Source organism: Nicotiana sylvestris, chromosome 9, assembly GCF_000393655.2.
Source record: "Nicotiana sylvestris chromosome 9, ASM39365v2, whole genome shotgun sequence".
In the NCBI taxonomy this organism is placed as follows: Eukaryota; Viridiplantae; Streptophyta; class Magnoliopsida; order Solanales; family Solanaceae; genus Nicotiana; species Nicotiana sylvestris.
Genome location: NC_091065.1, coordinates 172963873 through 172991596, shown reverse-complemented (window position 1 = coordinate 172991596; position 27724 = coordinate 172963873). Strand labels below are relative to the sequence as shown.

The 27724-nt window shown below is 36.7% G+C and overlaps 2 protein-coding genes across 3 annotated transcripts; both read left to right on the top strand.

Moving 5' to 3' along the window:
* Positions 1-7246: 7246 nt before the first annotated feature.
* Positions 7247-12862, top strand: LOC104242556 (oligopeptide transporter 7-like). 2 transcript variants are annotated; one of them, XM_009797631.2, is made up of 6 exons: positions 7247-7432; positions 7932-8541; positions 9901-10470; positions 11061-11316; positions 11406-11588; positions 11944-12862. In XM_009797631.2, the coding sequence occupies exons 1-6, from the start codon at positions 7399-7401 to the stop codon at positions 12556-12558; spliced, it is 2268 nt and encodes a 755-aa protein (XP_009795933.1). In that variant the 5' UTR covers positions 7247-7398; the 3' UTR covers positions 12559-12862. The 2 variants fall into 2 exon arrangements, with proteins under 2 accessions (XP_009795933.1, XP_009795934.1); XM_009797632.2 differs by lacking the exon at positions 7247-7432 and adding an exon at positions 9678-9808 and having other exon boundaries at positions 8324-8541.
* Positions 12863-13586: 724 nt separating this feature from the next.
* Positions 13587-26143, top strand: LOC104242558 (calmodulin-lysine N-methyltransferase-like). The gene is made up of 16 exons (XM_070158304.1): positions 13587-13893; positions 13967-14007; positions 14087-14166; positions 14780-14859; positions 16975-17035; positions 17103-17211; positions 18936-18949; positions 19016-19079; positions 19692-19751; positions 19871-19975; positions 20089-20175; positions 20380-20523; positions 23522-23644; positions 24807-24907; positions 25331-25664; positions 25779-26143. The coding sequence occupies exons 1-15, from the start codon at positions 13803-13805 to the stop codon at positions 25608-25610; spliced, it is 1440 nt and encodes a 479-aa protein (XP_070014405.1). The 5' UTR covers positions 13587-13802; the 3' UTR covers positions 25611-25664; positions 25779-26143.
* The last annotated feature ends 1581 nt before the right edge of the window (positions 26144-27724 follow it).

Here is a 27724-nt window from a genome sequence, read left to right as displayed (position 1 = left end):
TAAGTCACTTACCTCGAATCGGCTCAAAATCACTCCGAAAACCACGCTCTTGCCACGAGTACTCGACTCCAAATGGCGCAAATCTATTCAATTCAATTTCATAATGTGAATAACACTTCAAATAAATGATTCTACAATTAAATTCTAAGCTAATACGCGAAATTAGGTAAAATGACAAAAATGCCCCTCAGGCCCACGTCTCGGAATCGGGTAAAATTTATATTCATAGAAACCTCGCACTCTCACGAGTTTAGTCATATCAAAAGTACCAAAATCGGACTTCAATTCGTCCCTCAAATCATCACTCATAGGTCTCCAATTAGACAAGCTCTACCCCCCCCCCCAATTACCACTGATTTTCCTTGATTTTTCATGCTTAAATTGATAAAAATCATTCCAATAACGAGTTTAGGGATCAAAGACCTTACCCCAATGAACTTCTCTGAAAATCTCTCTTGAAGCGAACTGGGGTCGTGACGACACCTAGTCTCTACGACTAGGTAAGCCTAACAAATGCGAAAAATAAACTAAACTTGCGGAAGAAATAATCAAAAGTCGAAAATAGCTGAAAGAAACAATATTTTAAATGTCGCTCGACATATATGACACACCTTCTCAAAATCTGATGCACTATTCCAAAACCCAGAAACTCACTGATCCACAAGCCTTTGGATATCTAACAATGTCTAACTCCAGAATATCTAACAAAGTAGGAAATACAGAAGGGCTAAATACTAAAAAACAGGAATAGAAAGGGACTCCTCGGTCTGCGGACACGACAGATATACCTCGAAGTCGCTTCTGCGGTATTTCCACTGCTTTTGCAGTTCCTGAAGAACTCCCCAAATTCTGCTTCTACGGCCACTAAGACGCTTTTGCGGCGCTGCACCTGCGGAACCCAAACCACAGGTGCAGTTATGACAGAACCAGCAGCTGAAGCTGCAACTCTAACTCCCAAAATCCTTCCGTCAACCATACAAATTCATCTCGAGGCCCCCGGAACCTCAACCAATGGTACCAACAAGTCACAAACCACTCCCCAAACTTATACCAATCCTTAAAACACCTAAAACAACATCGAAACCTCGAATTAACCATGGATTTAAGCCTAAGAACTCCAAATTTCTCAAAATACGCTTTCGATCAAAAAGTCTATCAAACCACGTCCGAATGACCTGAAATTTTGCACACACATCACATTCAACACTACGAGGCTACTCCAACTTCCGGAATTCCATTCCGACCCTCGGATCAATATCTCACTATCGAACCGGAAACTTCAAAATTCGACCTTTCAGCATTTCAAGCCTAAATTAGCTACGGACCTCCAAAACACAATCCGAACACGCCGCTAAGCCCGGAATCACCCAACGGAGCTAACGGAACCATCGAATTTCTATTCCGAGGCCGTCTTTATACTGTTCCAACTACGGTCAACTTTCCAACACTTAAGCTCTCATTAAGGGACTAAGTGTCCCAAAACTCTTCGAAACTCAAAACCGAACATCCCGGCAAATCAAAATAGCAGAAATGAACTAGAGAAAAGTAGTTAATAGGGGATCGAGGCGTTAATTCTTAAGATGACCGGCCGGGTCGTCACACTTATAACAATTTTTCTATACAAAGACTATTCTGCCCTCACTTTATTTAACACTCCCCCTCAAGCTTAGGTGGTGAAAAGATATTAAACATCCCTAGCTTGGACTTCAAATATTCATGCTGAACTTTAGTTAAACCTTTTGTAAGTACATTTGTTGGTTTCTCTATTGTAGAGATATACTTTGTAGCAATAAGACCCTGTTGGATTCTTTCTCTCACAAAATGACAGTCTATTTAAATGTGCTTAGTCCTTTCATGATAGACAGGATTAGCAGCTACTTGAATGGTTGCTTTGCTATCACTATGAATAACAATAGGCAATTTAATCTGAACTTCAATCTCTTTTAGCATGCCATGAAGCCAAATTAGCTCAGCAACAGTTGTTGCTAAACATCTATACTCAGTTTCTGCAGAGCTTCGAGATACAGTAGTTTGTTTTTTAAATTTCCAGGAGACCAAAGAATCACCAACTTTAATAAAAAAAACTATGTGACTGATTTTCTTGTCAATGGACATGCAGCACAGTCTGTATCACAAAATGCAGTAATTGTATTAATCTGATTGTTGGACAATAGGATTCCTTGACCAGGTTGATTTTTTATATACTTGATAATTCTCAAGACAACTTCCATATGAGATTTTTTTGGTTGCTGTAGAAACTGACTTAGGGTCTGAACTCCAAACGCAATATCTGGTCTTGTTACTATTAAATAGAGAAGTTTTCCTATCAACCTTTGATATGATACTTGATTAACCAGTGGATCATTGTTTGCTGATTTTCTTGTTTGATCAGTATATTCATCATACTATTTAGAAGTAAGCTTCACATTGCTATCAATTGGAGTTACTGATGGTTTTGCTGTAGCAAGTCCAACTTCTGAAATTAACTCTAAAGCATATTTTCTTTGGTACATTACAATAATTTCCTGTGACCTAGCAAATTCAATTCCCATTAGCTCTCCCAGATCTTTCATCTTGAAAGTATTCTGTAATGATAATTTTGTTTCTTCAATAAGAGCTAGGCTATCTCCTGTGATTAGTAGATCATCTACATAGACTAATACAATAACAATCCATCCATTGGTCCTTTTGATAAATAATGAATGATCAAACTGACTTTGTTTGAAATTGAACTTCTGAAGAGCCTCACATAGCTTTGTATTCCATTGTCTAGGAGCCTGTTTAAGTTCATATATGGACTTAATAAGCATGCATACTTTATTCTCCCCTGGCTTCTAAATACCTGAGGTAACTCCATATATATTTCATCAAGTAAATCTCCTTGAAGAAGGGCATTGTATACATCCATTTGATGTATATACCATTTTTTTGAAGCTGCAATGCTGAACACAGTTCTTACTATAACCATTTTCACTACTGGTGAAAATATTTCTTGATAATCAATCCCTTCAATTTGATTATATCCTTTAATTACTAGCCTAGCTTTAAACCTCTCAATATTACTTGAAGCTTTATATTTTATTTTGTTAATCCACTTACATCCAATAGGCCTCTCTCCTTCTGGTAGTATTACAATATTCCATGTGTGGTTGTTCTCCAGTGCTTTTATTTCTTCATTCATAGCATCTACCCACTTAAGATCCTGAACAGCTTGAGAGTAACTAGTAGGTTGAGTGATTGAGGAGGTTGCTGCAACATATGCTTGATACTTAGGAGATATTCTGTCATAGCTGATGTACTTATCTAAGACATAGGGAACATCTTGATGGATATTTAGAGATACAAAGTCTTTCATCCATATTGGAGGTTGTTTTCTTCTACATGATTTTCTAAGCTGAGGTTGCACTTATCTTTGAGTTTCTGTAGATGTTTGAGATGTCTCAAAATGCTGATGATGTTCTGCAGATATTTGATTATATCTTCCTTGATTACCAGAGCTATGAGCCTCTGAATAGTTATGGTTTGTTGGCATATCTGAACTATTTTCAACTTCCATATTATGATGAGTGTGAAATTGTACCCTTTCAACTTCATTTGAAGAGCCATTGTTTGTAGTACCTGTTGTTCTCATTTCAAATAGAGATTCATAATTATCATATAAAATTTCTGGTTGTGCGGTATTATCCACAAACACAGGTTTTAAAATACTAGCTTTACTTGCAAATGGAAATGTGTCTTCTCTAAATATAACATCTCTACTAACAAAGAAAGTTTGGTTAGCTAAATCATATAGTATATAACCTTTTTGATTTTCTGAATAACCCATGTGAACTGATGGTCTTGACCTAGGCATTAACTTATCTTGTTCTTGAACAATTTTAACAAAACATAAACATCCTAGTATCCTAAGATGATGAATGGTGAACTAGGCATTCTGTTGATTATATATACTGCTGCTAACACACAACATCCCCAAAATTTAATAGGGATTTGAGCTTGAAATCTCATAGCTATTGTGACCTCTAATATATGTCTATGTTTCCTCTCAACAAGTCCATTTTGCGGAGGGGTATAGACACAAGTTCTTTGGTGAATAACCCCTAAGTATTTGAACAAAGATTCACACACAGAGTTTACAAACTCTGTTCCATTATCAGTTCTGACTATTTTTTACTATTTTTTCAAATTGAGTTTTGGCGTATTTAAGAAAATTCTGAATCAATACACAAACATCAGATTTTTAGAAATATCCATGTCATTCTTGAATAGTCATCTACAATAGTCAGAAAGTATCTATTTTCATCCCATGTAGGTACTTTATATGGTCCCCACAAATCTATATGTATTAGATCAAAATAATCTTTACTCTGAATACTACTTGTAGGAAATGGTAGCCTAGTTTGTTTGGCACAAGGACACACTATGCATTTATTTATTCTATCTTTGATGGTTTCTAAATCTGCTTGAGCTAATCTTTTTAATACTTGAGTAGATACATGCCCCAATCTTCTATGCCGCAAGTCTATATCTATATTTCCAACTTCAATTGTCTCATTACTTCTTGTAGTTAATGCTTTCAATTTCTCTTTTTCTCTTGAGTCAGTACATAGAAGATAAAGTCCACCATCCTCTTTACCAATCCCCTTCACCTTCCTAGTGAAGAGTTCCTGAAACACACAGAAATCAGGAAAGAAAATAGCTGAGCACTATAACTCTTTAGTTAGTTTTGAAACTGATAAGAGATTATATTTAAATTGTGGAACATAAAATACATTTGTTATTAAGCTATCTTCTAAAATTGAGTTGAACCCTATATGTGAAACTACTGTAACATCTCCATTGGGTAGCAGAATCTTTTTAGAGTTTTTTGTTTCTGTAATTGTATTTTCCTTTAGAAGATTTATGTCTGAGACCATATGATTTGTAGCACCTGTATCAATAATCCATTATTTAATGCAATTAATGACAAGTAAGGTTGCTTCTATACCTACTACATTTGCTGAAAATGCAGAATCAATAGATGCAATTTTGTTCAGCAGTTGAAGAATTTGTTCATACTGATTTTTAGTAAGTGCATAATTTGCCAACTGACTCATAGGATTGTCATTGTTCATGCTGTTTGTACTAACTTCAGTACTTGCATTGTTTCCATAGTTGAATGTGGATTCTTGTTGACTCTCTCGATTACCTGATTTATGCCTAGTATTACACTTTTCTGTGAGGACATTGGCATTATAGACTGCACTTGTATTTGAGTCACCATTCCCTTTCATTTTGTTTTTGAAATCTTTTGGATAGCCAACTACCTTATAGCAATTTTCTTTGTTATGTCTCTTCATCTTGCAAACCTCACATAAGAGATAAGCATTCCTTCTAAACCTTTGATTAAAATTCTGAGGTCCTCCAGTTTTAGAATACATTGCTGCTTCATAACTTCCCATCTGAACTGTAGGATTAGCACCTAGAATTCCTGAAGTTGCAGCTACAGATTTTTGTCCTTCATCACTAACAATTACGACATATGCCTGATTAGCAGTAGGAGTAGGACATCTCATCAGTAGCTGACTTCTTGCTTGTGAATAAGAGTCGTTTAGACCCATCAAGAATTGATATAGTTTCAATTTATACAAATAAGCTACAAATTCTCTTGATTTTGGACAATCACAACCTGGAGCTGGCACTAGTGCTTCAAACTCTTCCCACAGATCTTTTAATTTTGAGAAGTATACTAATATAGATGTTGTTCCTTGTGATAGTGTAGCAATTTCTTTATGAAGATTAAAGGTTGTTGAGCCATCAACCTTGTTGAATCTTTCAGTCAGATCTTCCCATTCCACTTGTGCACTAGACGCATACATGATTCAACCAAGTTGCCCTTTTGCAACTGAATTCATAATTCAAGAAAGAACAATTGCATTTACTCTTTCCCAATGATTCCACAACATTTCTGGGAATATTTCCTTGCTGCATATGCCATCTACTAGCCCCAGCTTGTTCCGGCCTAGCAATGCAACTCTCATTGATCTGAACCAAATAGAATAGTTCTCTATTCCAGTTAATTGGAACGAAATGATCTGAATCCCACTCACATCTGCAGGAGACAAGAATAAGGGATGATTGTAGTCAATTCCATTGACTTGATACCCTTGATTCAACCCAGATTGTGTTGCATGTTCATTTTGAAGATGATTTCCTGGTGTTTGAACTACAGTTTCGTCATTTACTACCATTTTTCTTTATCTTGCTCAAGATTTAGACAGATCAAACGCAAATTTTTTGGAAACAACAAGAAATATTTCTGACTTGAATTTTGGATTGTGATGGAGCTACGATTATGTATCGTATAGCTCTGATACTATGTAATTGTTAGCTAAATAGAGGTGAAACACTTGATTGAATTATCAATCAATGTAGTAAAAGAAGCGGAAGAACAGTTAGAAGAAGTAGAGGAACAGATATGAAGAAGAAGAAGAAGAAGAAGAAGAACGGAGTCAGACGATAGAGAGAGAAATAGTGGAGAGTATTATTATTTCTTTTCAAAGAGTCTTCTTTACAATGTGATGTTATGTATATAATATATATAACAATTCTTTAAGCCTCATCTAACTAACTCTTAATCCTAACTTAACTAATTCTTCTAACAACTATTAACAACTTTAACTAACTTATAACAGCCTTTCCATACAAAGACTATTCTGCCCACACTTTATTTAACAGTGTTGTTATAGAGGGATCTGTTATAAAGAAGTCTGATTGTAATAAGAAATGAACACTCAACCCCCTCCTCCTAAGTTGACCAAAATAAAAAATAAAAAAATCATTATTGTTCTAGCCCGAAATTACTGGGTTCTTTGAGAAAAAATACTCAAATTTACTCTTTACTTTTTGGTCGTGGTTTAACTTTCCCTTCATATTGGAGTCAATAAAAAATACTAGTATCTTTTTACACCGTAAGAGTAAAGTTACTTAATTTCGAATAGTACATGAACGAATTGAACCTTTTTCCATTTAATTTTCTTTTTCTTCTTCTTCCTATTGTTTCGGGGTGAGAGGAGGAAGGGCGTGAGTGGGGTTAAAAATTGTCAAACATATGTTAATTAGCACCAAAATGTATATTCACCTATAGGTAGCCCAGGTTCATTATATTTCTTTATTGTACATTTATTTACCAAATTAACAAATAAAAAAAACATTATCCGTACACCAATGAATCTCCATCGTCATCGCTGACCTCAATACCTCTGCATTTTACATGCCACCCACTTAATCGCATCTCAGGCAATAGATATTCTTTGCACAGTTTCATGTCTTTTTCTCTTTGTCCACTTAGGATTCAGAATCTTATAACAAAATCCTAAGTTATAGCTGTCCTTAAACAGTTTACAAACGAGAAGAAACATGGTTGACTATCAAGAAATCTCAGCTCCACTTAGTAAGCATTCACAAATTCCTCCTTTTCCTTATAATTGCTCTTTCACTTCTCCCGTTCTTACATCTTCACTAACAGTCTTCTTATAGGCTGAGTCGATTCCGGATTTAAATTTGATGGTTCTGAATCTATATTTCATATTTTTTAAAATCTTAGTAATTTTTAATATCTATATCTATGTTTTATAGATTCAGAACCATCAAATTTAAATTCCGAGCTTAAAGAATGAAGTGAAGATTTATAAAGTGGACCTCAACTTGTTTGGGACTGGGGCATAGTTGTTGTTTATCTCTATTTCGTATAGAAATCTATGTTGCTAGCTCCTCAAAATATCTCTAGGAGCGTGTTGAGATCTTTCAAAATTAGTGCATTTTTGGAGGATCCGACATGAGTGCGGCAGTATTTTTAGAGAGAAAGATACTAATTTAGTTAAACTAGTATTTTCCGAACATAAGCATAGTTGACTTACAATTTTGAATCTACTCATCCAAATCTTTTGCAGTTGAGAAGCAAAAGCAGAAGGAGATATCTATACACAATAGGGATGGTGTTTCGAGCAGTACTCAATCCTCACCATTCGACGAAGGAAACTCGCCAATCGAGCAAGTGGCGCTCACGGTCCCAATCACAGACGAATCTTCACTTCCGGTCGTCACTTTCCGAATGTGGATTCTCGGAACCCTAGCTTGTATTCTCCTCTCATTTCTCAACCAATTCTTCTGGTTCCGCCGTGAGCCGCTCTCAATCAGCTCAATCTCCGCCCAAATTGCCGTCGTACCTCTGGGTCACCTCATGGCTTTTTTAATCCCGAATCGAATTTTCTTCAAGGGAAGAAAATTCGAATTTACGCTAAATCCAGGACCGTTTAATGTGAAAGAGCATGTTTTAATTACGATTTTTGCAAATTCTGGTGCTGGAAATCCGTATGCGATTCACATTGTTAGTGCGGTCAAGGTTTTTTACAAGAGGACGTTGACTTTTTGGGTATCGTTGATTGTTGTTCTAACGACACAGGTTTTGGGCTTTGGATGGGCCGGGATTTTTCGGAGGTATTTGGTGGAGCCCGCTGCTATGTGGTGGCCCCACAATCTCGTTCAGGTTTCTCTTTTCAGGTACGTGCTAAACTGCTAATCCACTCAACGTATCGTGTTGAACTTTCCAATATTTTGGGACACAACTGGAATTTTGCCACGTGGCAGTAATCACTAAGTAGTGAATCTTTGACGGTACATCTTTTGTGGGAAGAGATTCTCTAACAGTATTTGTTTTTGCCTTTGTAGAAAACTATTACTCCCTCGGTTCCATTTATGTGGCCTTGTATACAGAACATAACTAGAAAGGGGTGTCTAAATATAAGAAGGTAACACACGAAAAAAATGAGGATAGTGAACATATAGTATATATATACCTTAAAATATTAACCTAACTAAATAGTATAATTTTCCGGCATAGTGTAAGGTGGCCCTGCTATTGCTTGTGTAATCATATGTGGGATTAAAGAAAGTAAGAAAAACAATTATTACAATATCCGACCACAAATATCTCATTAAAAGTAAAATGAGAATCTTAAAGTTAATTGTTTCTATAGAAAGGTGTTCAAATTAAAAAAGAAGAAAAGCAGGAGGTTTTTGCTGGCATTTACATACTTTCCAGTAGTTCGGGACAGCAATTTAAGTTAAACATGTATTACTGAAGCCAAAAAGTTTTTCATTTTTTTTCCTTCCAAAGAAGCACTGATCTATTCCTCCTTTAATGGCTTTTATTGATGTTCTTGACCTCCTTCATGCATTAAAATATGTGGACTTTAAACACAAATTATACTGTTACAGCAGATGTGTTAGGATCGGGAACCCGGGTAGTGCGGAATTTAGCCAAACAACGGTATAATGACAATAACAAAGACAATGGAAATTGATAACAACGGCAATTAAAGCATATAAAGAAGACACAAATTTAACGTGGTTCGGTCAAAGTGACCTACGTCCACAAGCGGAGAGGAGTAATTTCACTATACCAACAAGAGTACAAAATTAGAGTAAACACTCTAATTAATTCCAAATACCCCAAGAGAATAACCTCACAAGATCACTCCAAAGAAAGGGTTCACACAAGTGCTTCCCAACACTTAACTCTCATACAAAACACTCTTAATAAAAGGAAGAAAGGAAGAAACAAGAAATGAAGACTCAAGTCTTGTTGGTGTGTATTTGGTGTGTCTAAAATGAACTAATAACCTTCCCTTTTATAGGCAAAAAAGTCTTGGCCTCTTAGGTGTAAAAGAAGAGATACAACTTGTGCAAATGATGTCAGCCACAAAATGCAATATTTTTGGGTCCCAAAGAATATTGCCAAGAAGGTCTACTTTGCAAGCATGCTTATGTATGATGGAATCCATTAGCCAAAATATTGGCCATAATTACAGGATGTAATGGATGAATAATCTTAAAGAGGTGTTCACTTCTGAATTGCAGGGCACTTCATGAAAAAGAAGAGAGAGCCAAGAATGAAATGACACGAAACCAGTTCTTCCTCATTGCCTTTTTATGTAGCTTTGCTTACTATGTATTTCCTGGTTACCTTTTCCCAATGCTAAGTTCACTTTCCTGGCTATGTTGGTTATTCCCAGCTTCTGTCCTTGCCCAACAGTTGGGTTCTGGACTTCATGGTCTTGGAATCGGGGCCATTGGACTCGACTGGTCAAGCATATCCTCTTATCTTGGAAGTCCATTAGCTAGCCCATGGTTCGCTACTGCAAACATTGCTGTTGGATATTTTCTCATAATGTATGTTGTTACACCTTTTATGTACTGGTTTAATGTCTACAAAGCCAAAACCTTTCCAATATTCTCAGATGGCCTCTTCACATCAGATGGTCAAAAATACAACATTTCAGCCATTATAGATCCGAACTTCCATATTGATTTCAATGCGTATGACCGTGAGGGCCGCCTCTATCTCAGCACTTTCTTTTCGATGACTTATGCATTCAGCTTTGCCTGCCTCAGTGCCACAGTTGTTCATGTCTTCCTCTTCCATGGACGGTAAGTTTGCAATTTTGGACAAATGATTATTTTTGCTGGTTGGATGCCTATTTTTGTGTATTGTATATCTTTGTCTTTGTCCTATTCTGTGTAGCTGAGTCTTTATGCAATGTACTTCTGTTGCAACTCGATTCACATCTAAATTGACTCTAAAGAGTAAAAAAGGAAAAGACAAATTTTTTGATGTTTCAAAAGTGCTTAGCATATAGGGTGTTATACACTTCACAACTAATATAATCACAGATATCACGAAGATAACACTTGTCGATATAGTAATCTATGTACTAAAACATTTAAATCAGAAAGAATCAGATAAGTCACTATTTGCAAGTTGTGATTAACATTAATTTGCAAACAACACGTGCGCATTCTATTGGCAAAATATCTTGTCCAAGGCAAAAGTTGAATTGACAGATTGAGATGCTAGAACACGTGATACTATATGTGATTTCAAAGGCTGCTGGCTGATGAACTGAATTGTCTATGAGAAGTTTCACCTTTTCTTTTCCACCTAGATCTGATACTCCATGTAAAGCTTAGATTTAGTGCACATGACAGCAAATATCAACTCAATCAATTTTGAAATGTAGAGATCTATGGCAGCTGAGCAAGTCAGCTTTCCAAGAGAAGAAAATGGATATTCACACAAAACTCATGAGAAAATACAAGCAAGTTCCTGAATGGTGGTTTTTAAGCATTCTTCTTGTAAATATCGCTGCAACTGTGTTTATTTGTGAATATTACAAAACGCAGCTCCAATTACCATGGTGGGGTGTCTTGCTGGCATGTGGTCTTGCTTTCTTTTTCACCCTTCCGGTTGGAGTCATCACTGCCACCACAAACCAAGTAATGTGCTATATTTTATAGCTGTTTGTAATCATACAAGCTATCTTCTATTCTTGGTCATTCTAAACTTTCAATATCTTTTTGCACAGACTCCTGGTTTGAATGTGATCACAGAGTACATAATTGGGTACTTGTACCCGGGGTATCCAGTAGCTAACATGTGCTTTAAGGTGTACGGATATATCAGCATGAAACAAGGACTAACCTTTTTACAAGACTTAAAGCTTGGACATTATATGAAGATTCCTCCTAGGGCAATGTTTATGGCTCAGGTTGGCTTTTCTTTCTTTCTGCATCTGTCAACTCATATGTGTTGGCATATGAAACAACTTAGGTACCTCGTTTAGCGAGTAGTCCTACAAACCATAAATTTTTTTATAACCGTGGTGTCCGGACCAGCTTGCGCTCACCTTGACTAATTCCACGGGATACCTGCTGTCTCCCACCAGCAGCAGGTATCAGTAACTCTGTCTACCAAAGCTTGGACATACGGGGAAATCACCTAGGGTTTTTGCCTCTATTGGGATTTGAACTTGAGATATCGTGATTCTCAATCCACTTCATTGACCACTACGCTATACCCTTGAGTGCCCTTCAAACCATAACATCTGTGCACTGTTTAATCAGGTTGTTGGAACCTTGATATCAGCTTTGGTGCATCTTGGAACAGCATGGTGGCTTATGGAAACCGTCCCAGATATTTGTGACCGGGCTTTGCTTCCTCCTGGAAGCCCGTGGACTTGCCCCGGCGATCATGTGTTTTATGATGCCTCAGTCATCTGGGGTTTGATTGGGCCGCAAAGAATTTTTGGAAATCTTGGTCACTACTCTGCCCTGAATTGGGCTTTCTTATTTGGAGCTATAGCTCCAGTCATTGTTTGGATTGCACACAAGAGTTTCCCTAACCAGCATTGGATCAGGTTAATTACAGTGCCTGTATTATTAGCCGGGATAATCAACATGCCACCAGCTACTTCTGTTAACTACAACAGTTGGATCATCATAGCTTTTATTTCTGGATTTGTTGTTTATAGATACTATCAGAAATTGTGGAGTCGTCACAATTATGTTTTATCTGGGGCATTAGACGCTGGATTAGCATTCATGGGGGTATTGTTGTATTTATGCTTGGGAATGCAGCACGTTCGCCTTGACTGGTGGGGAAGTGATGCTGATCGATGTCCCTTGGCTTCTTGTCCGACAGCTGAAGGGGTTGTGGTTAAAGGATGCCCAGTCTTTTAGGTGATCAGTGAAAAGATTATTACCATGTGTTTGATTATTCTTTTGGTGTATATGTTTGTAAATAGATGTATATGCGTAATTTTTGCATTCTTTTAAATACATTATTGTGAGGATTTGTGCAACTCTTCACACTTTTACTACAGGAATTCAGCTTCATTACAAAGTTGCAGTGCTGTGTCTCAAATTGTAGTGTAGTGTATGTTGTAATGGTCATAACATTTCCTGGTTTCCATTACACAGGTTGCATTAGGTTGTAAGGAAGTCCTAACTCAAATAAATGCCATGTATGTTTGTACTGTTAGAATTGTTGGATTTTTCTTGTTTGCATTAATGGGACTAAGTGGATGCACGTTTTTATGCATGTCTCTCATATTTGCCCATCAGTTGGGGCTTGTCAACTGATTGTTTTAGATGCTGCCAAGTGTAATTGGGTAGCCTGCACTATAAAAACGTGCATAGGGCTGTTCGAAAGGGCAGAACTTAGTCTTGTGGCAAAAGTATTAGCCAAAAACGTGTAAGTGTAATTCCTAAGGGTACGATATCATTTTGGGGTGGGGAACTAAGGTGTTCTTTGTTCTTGGCCATAAGGTTGGCTTGATTGTGTTCTTGTATTCGCATATTAATACGAGTTGGGAAGAAATTCCTATAAATTTTATGTGTGCCTTTACGTTGCTGCCTAAATTATTCTAAGTCCTAAATGTCCCTAAAAATATTCTAAGCGTTGGAAGGCTGAAGTCAAGATTGGGCCTGACTGCGGCAAAGTGGTGAACTTCGGACAGATTTCGGCTTGAAATAAATCACCCATGTGACAATGGGGATGGGGACTGAGGCGTTTTATTCTTAATATTTTTTAAATTTAAGCTTTACCTTTTTTTGCACTTGTCATGCTTCGATTGGTTAATTTGACACCTCAATCAAGTGTATCTCAGTCGTTGGGTCTACTTGATGGAAGTATTTATGCGACACACTTCTACCAAGAATAAATGTCTATTTGATCACTAGCTAAGTTGAAATGTAACTTACAAAATTGTGCAAACTTCAAGGGACTATCTAGGTATTTGACCAAAATTCAATTATATTTTAAGTGAGGTGATAATGTGATTTTTTTCTCTGATCATTTAGAATCAGGTAAAACTTAAAATACCTAGTATTGGAATTTTCAAAGACAAATACAGGAATTAGTCCTCTCCCTGTTAAACACCAACGCAGAAGTGAAAACGAGGAGCAAAATAAGGCAGCCTAGAATGTGCAAAGAAATTGAGGCGAATAGCGCGAATTCAACCACAAGTGCATCGTCTCTTCGATGGAAAATCCTTAGTCGTTCTCTTCATTCAGGTTTATTATAGCGCTTTCACTTGCATTCCCACATAATCAAAGTTTTGATTTTTATTCTGTTTTTTTTTTTCAGATAATGAATCTGAATTGGGAATTAAACGAATATCTAGAAAGGTAACCCACGGGTTTTATTTGGTACCATGTCATTTGATGAAAGACCGTTTTGAAGAAAATGTGATTTTTTTAATCAAAGGAAAATCAGCTGGACGGATCACGTGATGCTACTTTATGCTATACATTGCCTGTTCCTAATGCCCCTACACTTATTCTACAGTGAGTTTCCACTTTTAAGTTCATTTTCCTCTTCTTCGCTTCACTTATGCGTAAAGTCGGATTCAAAGTTTGAAGTTTATATTTCAAGTTAATATATAATAATAATTGGTCTCACAGTCAAATATTTGTAGATATTTAGTGAATTTCTTAATACATACACAGGGCTACTTGTTTTACGTGCACACATAATAGACAATGTAGATCAGCCCCTGGTGCCATTCATCACCTTAAATTGAATTACACACACAAAAAGAAAAAAAATAACTTTATTAAAAAACACACACATAGTTGAATAGTTCTTAAAATATTAATTTCATGTCAAATTCATACTTACTGCCAAAAAATAGTAGCTGTGCAGTGGTGTTCCACTTCAGTTACCTTGAAATTAGCATCTCTATTTTGATTGATGAATTTACATAGTCATTTTTTTTCCTTTTTTCGTTTCATGGGGGATATCTTATGGCTTTATATTTTTGCCATGTATTGCTTTGCTCTTTTCATTCTTTCACTCCTGTAAAGAAGAAAATAGCGGAAAGTACGTGAATATTTGTTTCATTTGAAAACTGGTTGATAGTGTTCGCGAATGGTTTCTAATGCTTAGAATCTGATGCAGTCAGAGAGTGGACAGTATGGCGCATCTTAATGATTTTGAGGTCTGCAACAGATATGATATTGACAACACTGGACTTGTTTGTGAGTATTTTCTGCATTGTTCCGTTTTTTCTTCTTTCGTGGAAAAGTATGTAAATTTCCCTGGTTCTACTGTAAAAGAAGCTGCTTTATCCTCATCCTCCTCCACCTTGTTGTTTTTTGATTTCTCTCCATTAAGCACCAAAGAAATAAAAGTTGATGTCTTTCAATCACGGACTGGTTGTGTTCAATATTGTGAATTCTTAGTTAAACGTGGGAATTGCTGCATCATATTCTCTAAAAGTAGTTGCATGAATTTCCACGTAGTCAGTGTTAGATGTGTATTTTATCAGTTATCACCTGTGTGCATCATATCATTTTCAATCTCGCCAGTTGGTTTACTGATTAAAAAAATATATCTCACAGCTTAGGTGAATAAACCACGGTCCAAATGCATTGGCATTTACTCTTGACCGGTATCTTACTTCAAAGACTAATCTCTTCCCTACTACCGAATGATGCGAGGGACTGAGCAATAGCTTCAGCAGAATTGCTTTTCAATATGCTGTTTTGAATGAACACAACCTATTCAACCCCTATACAAACTGATAGTGCTGATAAGCAATTTTGTGATTCTTAGGTTGGGCTTGCAGTTACTCCCTAGGTTGTTGTAAGTTTAGTAGCTAAGTTGTTTTCATTTATTAAGAATCCAATTTATAGGGATAACATTGTGATTTTCTAGTTAGTTGGTACATTACATTATATATTAGTTTGTAGAGGATGAATGAATAAAATAATAGCTCCCAACACTTGAGTGAAATATCTTCTGCTTATCTCTGTGTTGTTTTTTCTCTGTGCATTTCAGATAGTGTTCTTTGGTTCTGAAGTTGTTAGATGCCGTTTCATCATCCATACAAATGGATAATGTATGCGAAATAATTTAAATCTTACTATTTACCATTATAAAAGGCGAATCTCGAAAGGTGTAAGTTTAAGCAGACATAAGCAATTTCAAAATCTTTTCTTGTCATCTTCTCGAAAATAGCTCAATATATTTGAAAACAGAGACAAATAGAGAGTACTACAACAACAACAACAAACCCAGTGAAATCCCACAAGTAGAGTTTGGGGAGGGTAGTGTCTACGCAGACCTTACCCCTACCTGGGAAGGTAGAGAGGCTGTTTCCGGTAGACCCTCAGCTCAATGAACGATGAAAGACAAATCAAGTGTACTGAAGAAGAGAATTAGAAAAGAGGAGATATTGCTGCAATTGTAAGCCCCGTCTGGAATGCAGCAAGTTTGAAGGAAAGATAAAAGTGCCTCGAGAATAGAAAATATTTCGGCATAAAATACTTTTGGCTCTGGTGCTTATGAAACTACTTTTTGGGACTAAAATTTAGGACAAACATAGTAGTACCAAATACAAGATGTTTTTGCTAGTACTGTTTGAAAAGAGTACTTTACTAAAGCTACAACATGCAAATTGATTCTTACTATGTTAGTTTGTATATATGGAACATAAACCACTAACTTGTTCCCATGTGAAAGTGATTAACAGAACTTTTTAGCAAGGGTCTGACAAATGCTAATATGCTATGCAGGTGTGTTCTTTGGAGCATAAAGCATATATTCTGCAAAAACTTCATTCTCCTTTTCAAATAGATGCTTTTCTCAAAATGCGTTATCTGAAATGTGATGAGACTGGAATATATATTTTTTCTCAATCAATAGATGTTGCGTGCCACGATAAAAGATAAAAAACAAAAGGCAAACATTGTGAAAAATAAGAAAATCTTCACGACATACTGCATTAATGGAATTTCTGAAAGCTAAGATCATGACTTTACATACTTGTACATAGTGATGAAGTATTTCCTTAACTGGAATTCGATGCTGTGAGATACTTTAACATTGGCTATTAGTTGTTCGTTTTGACAATAGGACTTATCCTCTAGTTATTAGCATATACAGATTAAGATTCTTTAACTCCAAACCTTTACGACTAATTTCTTCTATCTTCTGGAATGAAGTTGCTTGTAAACAATTGTTTCATCATGGAATATTTATATATACTAAAATGTGCATATATTTGTTTAGATAGCCTTATTGGTTCATCTCATGTTTGCTGTCCTTGCTACTAGTGCCCCTTCTAACTTTTGGACTCTTTCATTGAGCAGGTCAATGGCCGTCAGAGGATGTCCTTGCTCACTACTGCTTGTCACATGAGAGCATTTTCAGGTTTTAACACAAACGTTATGGTTGTACTTGAACTGATTTCAGTTGTGTATCTCTTCTGCTCTTCCAGGCAAAAAAGAGTCATTGAACTTGGATCTGGCTATGGCCTAGCTGGATTAGTTGTTGCAATGACCATGGAAGCGCTGGAAGTTTTTATATCTGATGGAAATCCCCAAGTCGTTGATTGTATCCTTTTGCTTTAGACGGTAGATAAGCACTACTATTAATTAAACAGACTTTCGGCCAATTACTGGTACAATAGGTAAAATGACATGCAACTCTGCTTCTAAGCTTCCTTTTTTTTAAACTCTATGGATTCAATATTATGCTTTTGTGAAGTGTTTTTGTAATAACCCGAAATATTATATATATGTGTTAATTGTGAGATAGGAGAATTAATTTTTATTTATGGCTATTGGGACAAACACTAAGCTAGTGGAAGGAGATTTATGATAATGTATAAGATAATATATTAAATAAGCGGCTAGTGGGCTAATTACACATTACAAATTGAGAATTAGAAGCAAGAGAATTTAGTTATTATTTAAAAGGTTAATAAGTGGGCCACAAGCCCACACCTTATGTTGTTACACGTTTAGGACTAGGGATTGAGAAGAGGGAATTTCTCATTAGGAGATATCATATAATAGTGGAAAATATTGGAGAGGACTAAGATAGACGGCAAAAAAGGGGTTAGAAGCGATCAACTACTAATGGAGGAAAAAGTTAATTACCAGGTGTGCATTATTTTCCCTACGGTAATACCTAACTTTAAATTTGCAGATAAGTATTATTATACCTTTGTAATATAGGCTAATGATTGGGGGATGAGAAAATAATTTTGCAATGCTAAGGGGTTAGTGGAATTAAAGACAAATATTAAAGTTAATAAGCTATTGAAATAAAATCGTTTGTTGATGCAGCTTTGATTTTGTTTATTTAATTTAGGAGATATAATGAATAACCAATGATGGGATTCTAATGTGGTAATGATTAATATCTTGTAAAGATCAGATAGAAGATTGGAGATTTGAAAACGAGATCTCTGTTATTTTATACTGCTACGAATTTCTGTTATTAAGTACTTGGAACACAACAATCAATCATGATGCCATGATTGAAAACAAAGATGATGGTTATAGTTAGGTGGAATAATTATATGGTAATGACTAATGATAGCCTTATGAAGGCACTGTTTCGGCAGTCTTGCCTGCTGCATTTTACCTTAATCTGCACATATTTTGATTAATTTGACCGAGGTTGACTTTAATTTAGACTTGTCCAAAAATTATGGAAATTATACACCTAGACTAATTAAGGCATGTTATTCAATATTTGGGATAGATTGAGACCATAAAGGGCTGTCTTGATGGACTTTGGCATTTCAAGAGAGGCGAAGGTTGACCTTTTTAACGTAAGCAAAACTTTAAGCTTTGGTGCTTGCTTTTTCAAAAATTGCTTTTAAATTATGTTATTTGCACGGTCTATGTGTTGGGACGAGTGTGTGCTTGATAGATTCGGTGGTCTTGACCAGCTGCGAATATACTATTTTATTTAAAATATTGAAATCATTTAATGATTGATTGGTTGTGTGGCGTGGCTTTATGCCATGGCGTTGGAGTGTTCAGTATTATTTCTTCGCTGCCGTAATATACTTTGGGCATTTTGTATGCCATTGTGATAGATTTGGAGCATATGTATGCTGCCGTAGACTCGTTGGGGTGTTTGGCTAATTTCCTCCATCGCTGAATATGACAAGTCTTTAGTGAAAATTATATGAGAAGGGGTTAGCTCTTGATGTATATTTAAATTGGACTCGTCCGATATATTATAATACATATAATCATCGTACACATTATTTTGTGCTTGTTGTTGTGTTTGTACTTTCTAACACTTATTTCAGGAATATTCAAAGAGGTGGGTCAAGGATTTTACTGGATTATATTTACATATAACTCACTTCGTACCTGCATGTCCATGCAGATACCGTTGTTGGGGGACGAGACTAGTGGCTGACGAGTTTATTCGAGCTGATTCTGTTGCTGAGGTGAGCCACCACATTGGTCGTGGAGGCTGTCACTTTAGCTTTATCTAATTTTTGCTAGTTATGTTCTTTATTTTGAGGTTTGCATGCCCGTCAGTTAAACTCATGTTGCTCTATTAGATGCTCCATGATCTTAGTGTGGATTTGGGTTAGAGATTTATTGTTTGAGTAGTCGTAGCATTTTCTATAACTCGATCATATATTTGGTTGGATAATATTTCGCATTTAATAATTATTAATGTGTTTGGAATTGCACATGTTATCTTTCAATGCGTGTTTAAATGGTTAAGTGTACGATAAACTAGTTCGCTTGGTGGGTGGTGTTAGCTGAGTGCACGTCTGGGAGTAGTTTGGGATGTGACAAAGTTGGTATAATAGCGTAGGCTTTACGTTTCGGGTCATGGACCAGTGTTTAGTAATCTTGTTCATGGGTATATAAAGGCCATATTTATGATCTTGAGGCTACTAAGCATTTATGATGTTTTCCCTTCTTCCATTCCTTGATTGTGCATTGAGATAACTTGAGTTTGACTTTTAAATATTTCTTTCATTCCTTGATTGTGCGTTGAGATAACTTGAGTTTGACTTTTAAATATTTCTTTCGTAGATGGCTAGGACACACATCCTCATCTGCTGGACGATGAAATGCATCTGCTGGACGCGGTGCTGGAAGTGGTACTACCCGTGGTAGTGGTCACGCTAGGGTTCACCAAACTAAGCTCAAACAAGAACATATGAGGCTTCTCAACCTGGAGTTATAAATGGGGCCATCCTAAGTTTTTGTGCCAAAGCAGGTGAATGAACATGTGGTTCAGGATGCTCCACTACCATTGCCAGTTGTTGTACCTACTATTTCATTACCTGTAGAAATAGTGGCGAGGTTGTTGAATGTGTTAGAGGTATTAGTGCCTACTCAGGGTGGACTTCCAGTTCCTTAGGCTACTTCACAGGTACAAGCAGGAGTTCAGCTGAATGTTGTAGCTCCTTATATACTTCAGATGACCCTTATCAGATTGTTCAGCCAGTTGCAACTATAAGTCCGTCTAAAGATCTTAAGAATTTTATGGATCTTAAGCCACTAGAGTTCGATACTACATCGGTTTCTATGGAGCCTCAAAAGTTTATTGAGCATTGTAAAAAGATACTGACTACATTAGGGCTGAAGTAGACTTGTGGCGTGGAGTTTGCTACTTTCCTATTTTCAGGATCTGTAGAGTCACGGTGCACTTCAATTTAGAGAGGTAGAAAAGTAGGGTTCCCACCTATTACTTGGTGAGAGTTTTCAAACATGTTTATGGATAAGTTCATTCCACTGAGCAAGTTGGACTACATGAGACATCATTTTGAGCAATTGCGTCAGGCCACTATGATAGTTACAGAGTATGAGGCTAAGTTCATTGAGTTAGCCAGGTATGCACACTTTTTGGTTGTAGATGAGCATAAGAAGGTGAGATGGTTCGTGGATAGACTTGAGAATCGTTATCGTGATCCTGTGGTTACAAAGTATCACATATCCTAACCACAGGACCACGATAACGATGCTCAAGTCCATCCACAAACCGTATCACCTTCTCATGCTCATTTACAACTAGAAAGTGCGCATACCTGGCTAACTTAGTGAACTTAGCCTTATACTTTGTAACAATCATAGTGCCCTAACGGACTTGCTCAACTGACATCTCATGTCGTCTTGTTTGCTTAGTGGAATGAACCTGTCCATAAACATGGCTGAAAACTCTGACCAAGCAATAGGTCGCAACCCTGCTCGTCTACCTCTCTGAACTGAAGTCCACCATGATTCTACAGATCCTGAAAATAGGAAAGTAACAAACTCCACACCACGAGTCTCCTTCTACCCCAACGTAGTCAGTATCTTTTCACAATGTTCAATAAACTTTTGAGGCCCAATAGAAGCCGATGTATCATCGAACTCCTGTGGCTTAAGATCTATAAAATTCTTTAGATCTTTAGACTGACCTATAGTTGCAACTGGCTGAACAACTTGCTGAGGGACCATTTGAGGTATCTACGGAGCTGCAACATTTAGCTGAACTTGTGTTTGTCGAGGAACTGGAAGTCTACCTTGAGTAGGCACCAATGCCTCTAACACATTCAACAACCTTGCCATTGTATTTGTGGGTAATGAAATAATAGGTACAACATTGGTGGTGGAGCATTCATATGTTCTGACACAACTTGGGGTTGTCCCCCATTCATAACTATAGGCTGAGAAGCCCCTGTGTCTTTGTTTGAGCTTAAGCTTGGTGAACCCTAGCTCGACCACCACCGCGGGTAGTACCACTCCAGCACCGCGTTCATCGTTCAACAAATGAGGATGTGTGTGTTCGAGCTATTTGCGAAAGAGATATTTAAAAGTCAAATTCAAGTCATCTCAACGCATGATCAAGGAATGAAAGAAAGGAAAACTATCTAAATGCTTCGTAGCCTCAAGATCATAAGTATGAGCCCTATATTTACCCATAAACAAGGCTTTACTAAACACTGCTCCATGACTCGGAACTTAAAGCCTATATTCTGATACCAACTTTGTTACGTCGTAAACTACTCCCAGGCGTGATTGGCACCCAGCTAACACCACCCGCCAAGTGAACCACTTTCTCATACACTTAAAGATAACACGTGCAAGTCCAAACGCATTAATAACTATTAATACGAAATATTATCCAACCAAATCCATAATAGATTTACTAAAAACCCAACGTCTACTCAAACAATAAATCTATAGCCCAAATCCCGCACTAAGACCATGGAGCATCTAACAGAGTAATATGAGCTTAATTGACGGGCATGCAAACCCCAAAATAACTAGAAAAAATTAGATAACTGAAGTGACGGTCTCCACGAACAATGCGATGGTTCATCTCAGCAACAGAATCAACCTGAACAAACTCGTCAACGACTAGTCTCGTCCCCCAACAATGGTATCTGCATGGACATGCAGGTAAGGGGTATGTTATACGTAAATATAATCCAGTAAGATCCTTGACCCGCTGCTTTAAATACTCCTGATACAAGTGTTAGAAAATACAAACACAGCAACAAACACGAAATAATATGTACACCGATTATATGTATTATAATATATCAGCTGAGTCCAATTAAAATATCAATCAAGAGCTAACCAATTCTTATACAATTTCCTTCACCTTTCTTGAAATGCCAAAGTCCACGAAGTCACCCTCGTATGGCTTCTATCCACAATTTTAGGAAAAATCTAAATCAAAGTCAATCCTCGGTCAAATTATCAAAATATGTGTAAATTAAGGTAAAATGCAGCAGTGCAAGACTGTCGAAACAGTGCCTTCAGAAGGCCATGACAATGGATTTTACCATAAATTCTCTAAAGTACTCAACCTCATCATTATCATATGATTAGTCCACTTAACTATAACCGTCATCGTAGCTTTCAATCATGGCAACATGATTGATTGCTATAATTCATGTACTTAATAACAGAAATTCGTAGTAGTGTAAAATAACAAAGATCTTGTTTCCAAATCTTCACTCTTCTATCTAATCCTTACAAGATATTAAGCATTACCTAATCATTAGAATCCAATCATTGGTTACTTATTATATCTCCTAAATTAGAAAAACAAAATCAAAGGTGCATCAACAAACAATTTTATTTCCGTTGCAGATTAGCTTTAATATTTTGTCTTTAGTTCTACTAACCTCTCATTATTGAAAATTAGTTTCTTGTACCGCAATCATTAGCCTCGTTACAAAGGTATAAGTAACTGGAAATTCAACGTTAGGTACTACTGTAGGGAAAATAATGCACACATGATAGTTGGCTTTTTCCTCCACTGGTATTTGATCGCTTCTAACCCCTTTTTTGCCGTCCGTCTTAGTCTGCTCCAATATTTTCCATTGTTCTATTCTGGCCCACTTATTAACCTTTTGTATGATAACTAAATTCAATTGCTTCTAATTTTCAATTTGTAATGTGTAATTAGCCGATTAGTCACTTATTTAGTACACTATTTTATATACTATAGTAAATCCCCTTCCACTATCTTAGTATGTCTCAAAAGCTATAAACAAAAATTAATTCTCCCAATCTCATAATTAATATGTATATAACAATATTTCGGGTTATTATAGTTTTAAAGGCAAAATTGGAGTGATCCCTAGGGCGAGCCCTGGGGCGGGGCATAGCAAAAATGCTCCGGGGAACCCTGGGGGAAAAGTATCGAAAAGCGCACATCTCACTGTCTTGGGCGTGAGGCACGTTTTTGTCGTAGGTTGTATGCCCAAAAGACTATCCAAATTAAAATGAAATTTTCTTAATAAGTTTTTAATTTAATCCTAAATACTCAATTATCTGCATGTTAAATACTCAAAAGTAAAACTATCAAAAGCTCTTTTATATGTAGCACCTAACTTATTTTATTTTTTTACTTTGTCTTCTTCTACCCAAGGTGAAACAAACAGTTCTTTTCAAACTACAAAAGTATACTTATGTAATTTTTGCTGTTTGTCAAGATTGGATTACTGTTGAGAAGTTGCTTCCTACTGAGCCAAAGAATTGCAAGATGATTGAGGTTAAATGTGTATGAAATGGAGCGGATAGTCTGTTTTCTTGACATAGAAATTGAAAGTGCTCTGTTTTGATGATTGATGGTGTGATAAAATAAAAATAGTTTAGATCTAGGACTAGGAGTACTAATCGTTTGCGTTTCTTCTCATTTGTTGCTATATTTCCATGTTTTTTTGAAGTATTATGAGTGCAACATGAGAACCTCTATGTTGCTTGTAGTAGGCATGATATTAGTTGTTTCTTGTTAATGCATACATCTTCCACTTGTTTATAATTTCTAGGTAGTTTTACCCTTTTAAAAATAATTTTTTGAATTATATTATTTGAAAAATATTAAAAATTAAAAGTTCCATGGGGCTTACGCCTAGCACCTCGAGGCTTACGCCTCGTCCCATGACATGTAAAACGCCTCGCCTTGCGCCCACGCCTTTTAAAACATTGCTCGTATGTTGGGGCCCTTGCTTTTTATTTCCTGGGAACCAACCTATATCAGTTAGGATAAATAAGTACATAGGTTGGTGATTGCTGAACCATGCCTTTTATGTACGAAGTAATCAGACTTCATTGGCCTAATAAACTTGTCTGCCCAAATCATCATCCCTCATTACAGGTCTGATGTTTTCCAATTGCTGTATTGACAATGCAATTAACTATTTGTGGCTCTATATATGCACCTAATTTATAGTTGTGCTTGAGGGATATCAGGCAATAAATTTCTGCTTGATCTAAGTGGAAAAAGTGAGTGTTTTGTTGATTTTTACTTTACTGATGATGCCACTTGATTTTTACTTGTCAACTCCAATAGTAACCTAATAATTGGGTGGTTTGTCATTCAGTGATAGAGTATGTTGAAGAATGTAGTATTTGCTAAGGCCTTGTCTTTTTCACGTCTCCATGAACCTGGATACCTAATGCATACTTTTCTTTAGTCTCAGATATAGATTGGTGACCATGCAGTGAATCAAATTTATCACTAACCCTTCTAGGAATTGTCAGTCTTCATTTGCTTTCAATTAAACAACAGTGGTTAATGTCCAATCTTCTTTGCTATCTCAATTGGTTTAAACAATAATCTGTGCCTGTGAAACATTGCCTAACATGTCAACCTTAATTAGTGGTTCAATTGCTTCGCAGAAATCTCTTTTCTTTACTTCATATGTACTTAACATTCTGGTAGTACAGAGGTGAAGCCATTGATGCTACACTGGGGCCAGGATCAAGTCTCTGATATCTCCAACAGATTCAACATCATCATTGCAAGTGACTGGTAGTTTTATCTCTTTTCTCACTGAATTTTTTTTGTCCCTCATTGAGAATTCTGCTTAAAGTTGTAACTCAAGTGCATTATTTCTTTGTTTTAACACAATGACTAAACAATGTTAACCAGAAAATAAGCCCTATGTTTTACACCGAAATTGTATAATGATCGTGCTGGCTGCCAATCATTTTCCACAATATTCTGTACTTCGATTTTGTTTAGATAACTTTACTGAAGATTTATAGAGTTATATGGTATCTGATCAGAGAGAACTCCTTGTTGGCATCTAGCTGTGATGAGATGGGAGTTCCTTTCTTGTCTTTATTGAAAGCAGTTTTTCATGGGCACATGAGAGAACTCAACGGGCAGCTTTTTCCTTTCTGTACATTAAAGATATTCTCCTTTATGTTGGCGTCATTTATGTGTTGGCAGCACTTTCTTCAAAGAATTCCACGCAGCACTTGTCAGAACTATCAAATCATTGTTAAAAAAGGAGGGTCCATCTGAAGCCATACTTTTCTGCCCCAATAGAGGTGATTCATTGGACAAGTTTCTCCTAGAAGTAAAAAATAGTGGGTTGCATTTCCAGGCAGATGAAATCTTAGATGCAGAAGTTTGGAGACGCCATCAACATTTTGTTGATGGTGATGATTCCTGGCCTAATTATGAGATGGATCATTGCTATCCTTTATTGATCAGAATTATGAGGTGAAGATCTGCAGTGCAGGTTTACTGTGTCCGGCATGCTTTTTTTGTGCATATTACGGTAACTCAAATCTCTCTATACTACGACATATGAACTGATTCCACTTTGGAGAAGTTACTGATATTACCATGTTTCAAAATTTTCATGTTTGTCTTGGCCGATGGCCCCTCCTAGAGTTCAGAAGTAGTTCAACTGCAAAAATCAATCTATTGGTGGTTTTCCTCAAGAGTAATCTTCGTTTTATTCGACACATTGAGGACAATTGAATTTCACTTGTTACACAACTAGTAGTTAATATCTGAGGATTAGCTAAAAAAAACGGATCACTTGCATCAGCAGATAACCTGATGTCAAGAGTGAGTCTATTTTGTTAGTTCTGAAAAGTCGCAGATTATCAAGTTGCCTTAGCTTGTTAAAATCAGTTGTTTGTTGTTGTAGCATCTGCTAATCTCGGTAAATTTGTGGAGGATTTTGTAAATCGTAAATCAAGGTACTTCCAGATTATAATCCAGAAACAGAAACGTCTCTCTCTTTGTTCAGCTTTCTTATCGTTCTGCAATCCTGAAAATGAATGTGCAGTTAGATTCCAGAGCCTGAACTAGTTAGGATCAAGTTGAATAACGATCCTTGAGAGTGTTTGCTCGCGTGTAGAGTCAGTCATCTTTCTCTTTACATTAGATAGGGAAATGGTCACAACAGTCCACTGATGAAACCTTGTAGTTCTTGGTGTGTTATCTGTAGAAAAGCTGAAAAATGTAGTGCTGTTGAAACATAATAGAGCAGCTGTCTTATCTAGCTTGGGTCCTCATCTTAAAGGGAAAGAAGACACTTTCTCACTCTTTTCTTGACAAGGTGAGCACCCAAAGTTGGCTAAAGATGTTTCCTGCAAAGATGATAGCTTTTAAGGGGTTGTTTGGTTGGGAAACAAGGTATCCCATGATTAATTATTCGGGATTAGTTATCCCACCTTCCCATAGGGATAAAAAAACACTACAATCCTGGAATAACTAATCGGAATTAGTTATACCACGATTTTATCCCAACGAAACGAAACTCATCTCATATTTAATTCCGGGATTATAATTCCGATTTTCAGGATTAATTATCCCTTATCCCTCGTATCTGTAACGACCCGACTGGTCGTTTTGAGCAATTTTGTCCGGTTTGGCAGTTTGAGGTCACGAGTAGCTTCATATTATGTGTATCGACTTGCGTGCGCAGTCCGGGCATGAAACCAGAAAGCTTTTATGTGAAAATATGAAAAAAAAAAATAGTAATTTTTAGAGTTAAAATTTGGTTTTTAGTTGACTTTGGTCAACATTTTTGGTAAACAAACCCGGATCTGTGTTCTGACAATCCCGAAAGGTCCGTGGTAAAATATGGGACTTGAACGTATGCCCGGAATTGAATTCCAAGGTCCCTAGCCTTAGAAAATAATTTTTGAAGAAAATTGTTGTGCTAGTTTTTAAAGAAAATAAAGAAATGAATTAATGTTTGAACTCGTTGGTATCGGGCCCGTATTTTGGTTCCGGATCCCGGTACAAGTTTGTTATGATATTTAAGTCCTATCTGTAAAATTTCGTGAAAACCGGAATTGATTTGACGTGATTTGAACGTTCGGTTGAAAAGTTAGAAAATCATGAGTCTTGAGGTTAAATTCATAGTTTTTGATGTTATTTTGATGATTTGATTGCACGAGCAAGTTCGTATGATGTTTTTAGACTTGCGTGCATGTTTGGTTTGGAACCCCGAGGGCTTGGGTGAGTTTCAGATAGGTTTAGGCTATGTTGCGCTTGTTTTTGGATGCTTCATCGTCGTTTCTTCAAGCAAAAATAATACCATATTGTGCAATGAGATCCAAATTCAGTTTTGTTTGAACCATTAGATCCGTATCAAAATTACGAAGCCATAGGAAAAAGAATCATCGAATTTGGACATTGTATGAGGAAGTTATGCTCATTTTCGTGTCAAGAAAAATTGCTGGTTCTAGTGTGGTCGCAAATGCAAACTTTTTATCGCATTTGCGATGCCCAGTTCGCAAATGCGAGATTTTTGCCGTAAATGCGACTTCTGCCAGCCCTGTGTTGTTCGTAATTGCGAGGGGTTCGCAAATGCGAACC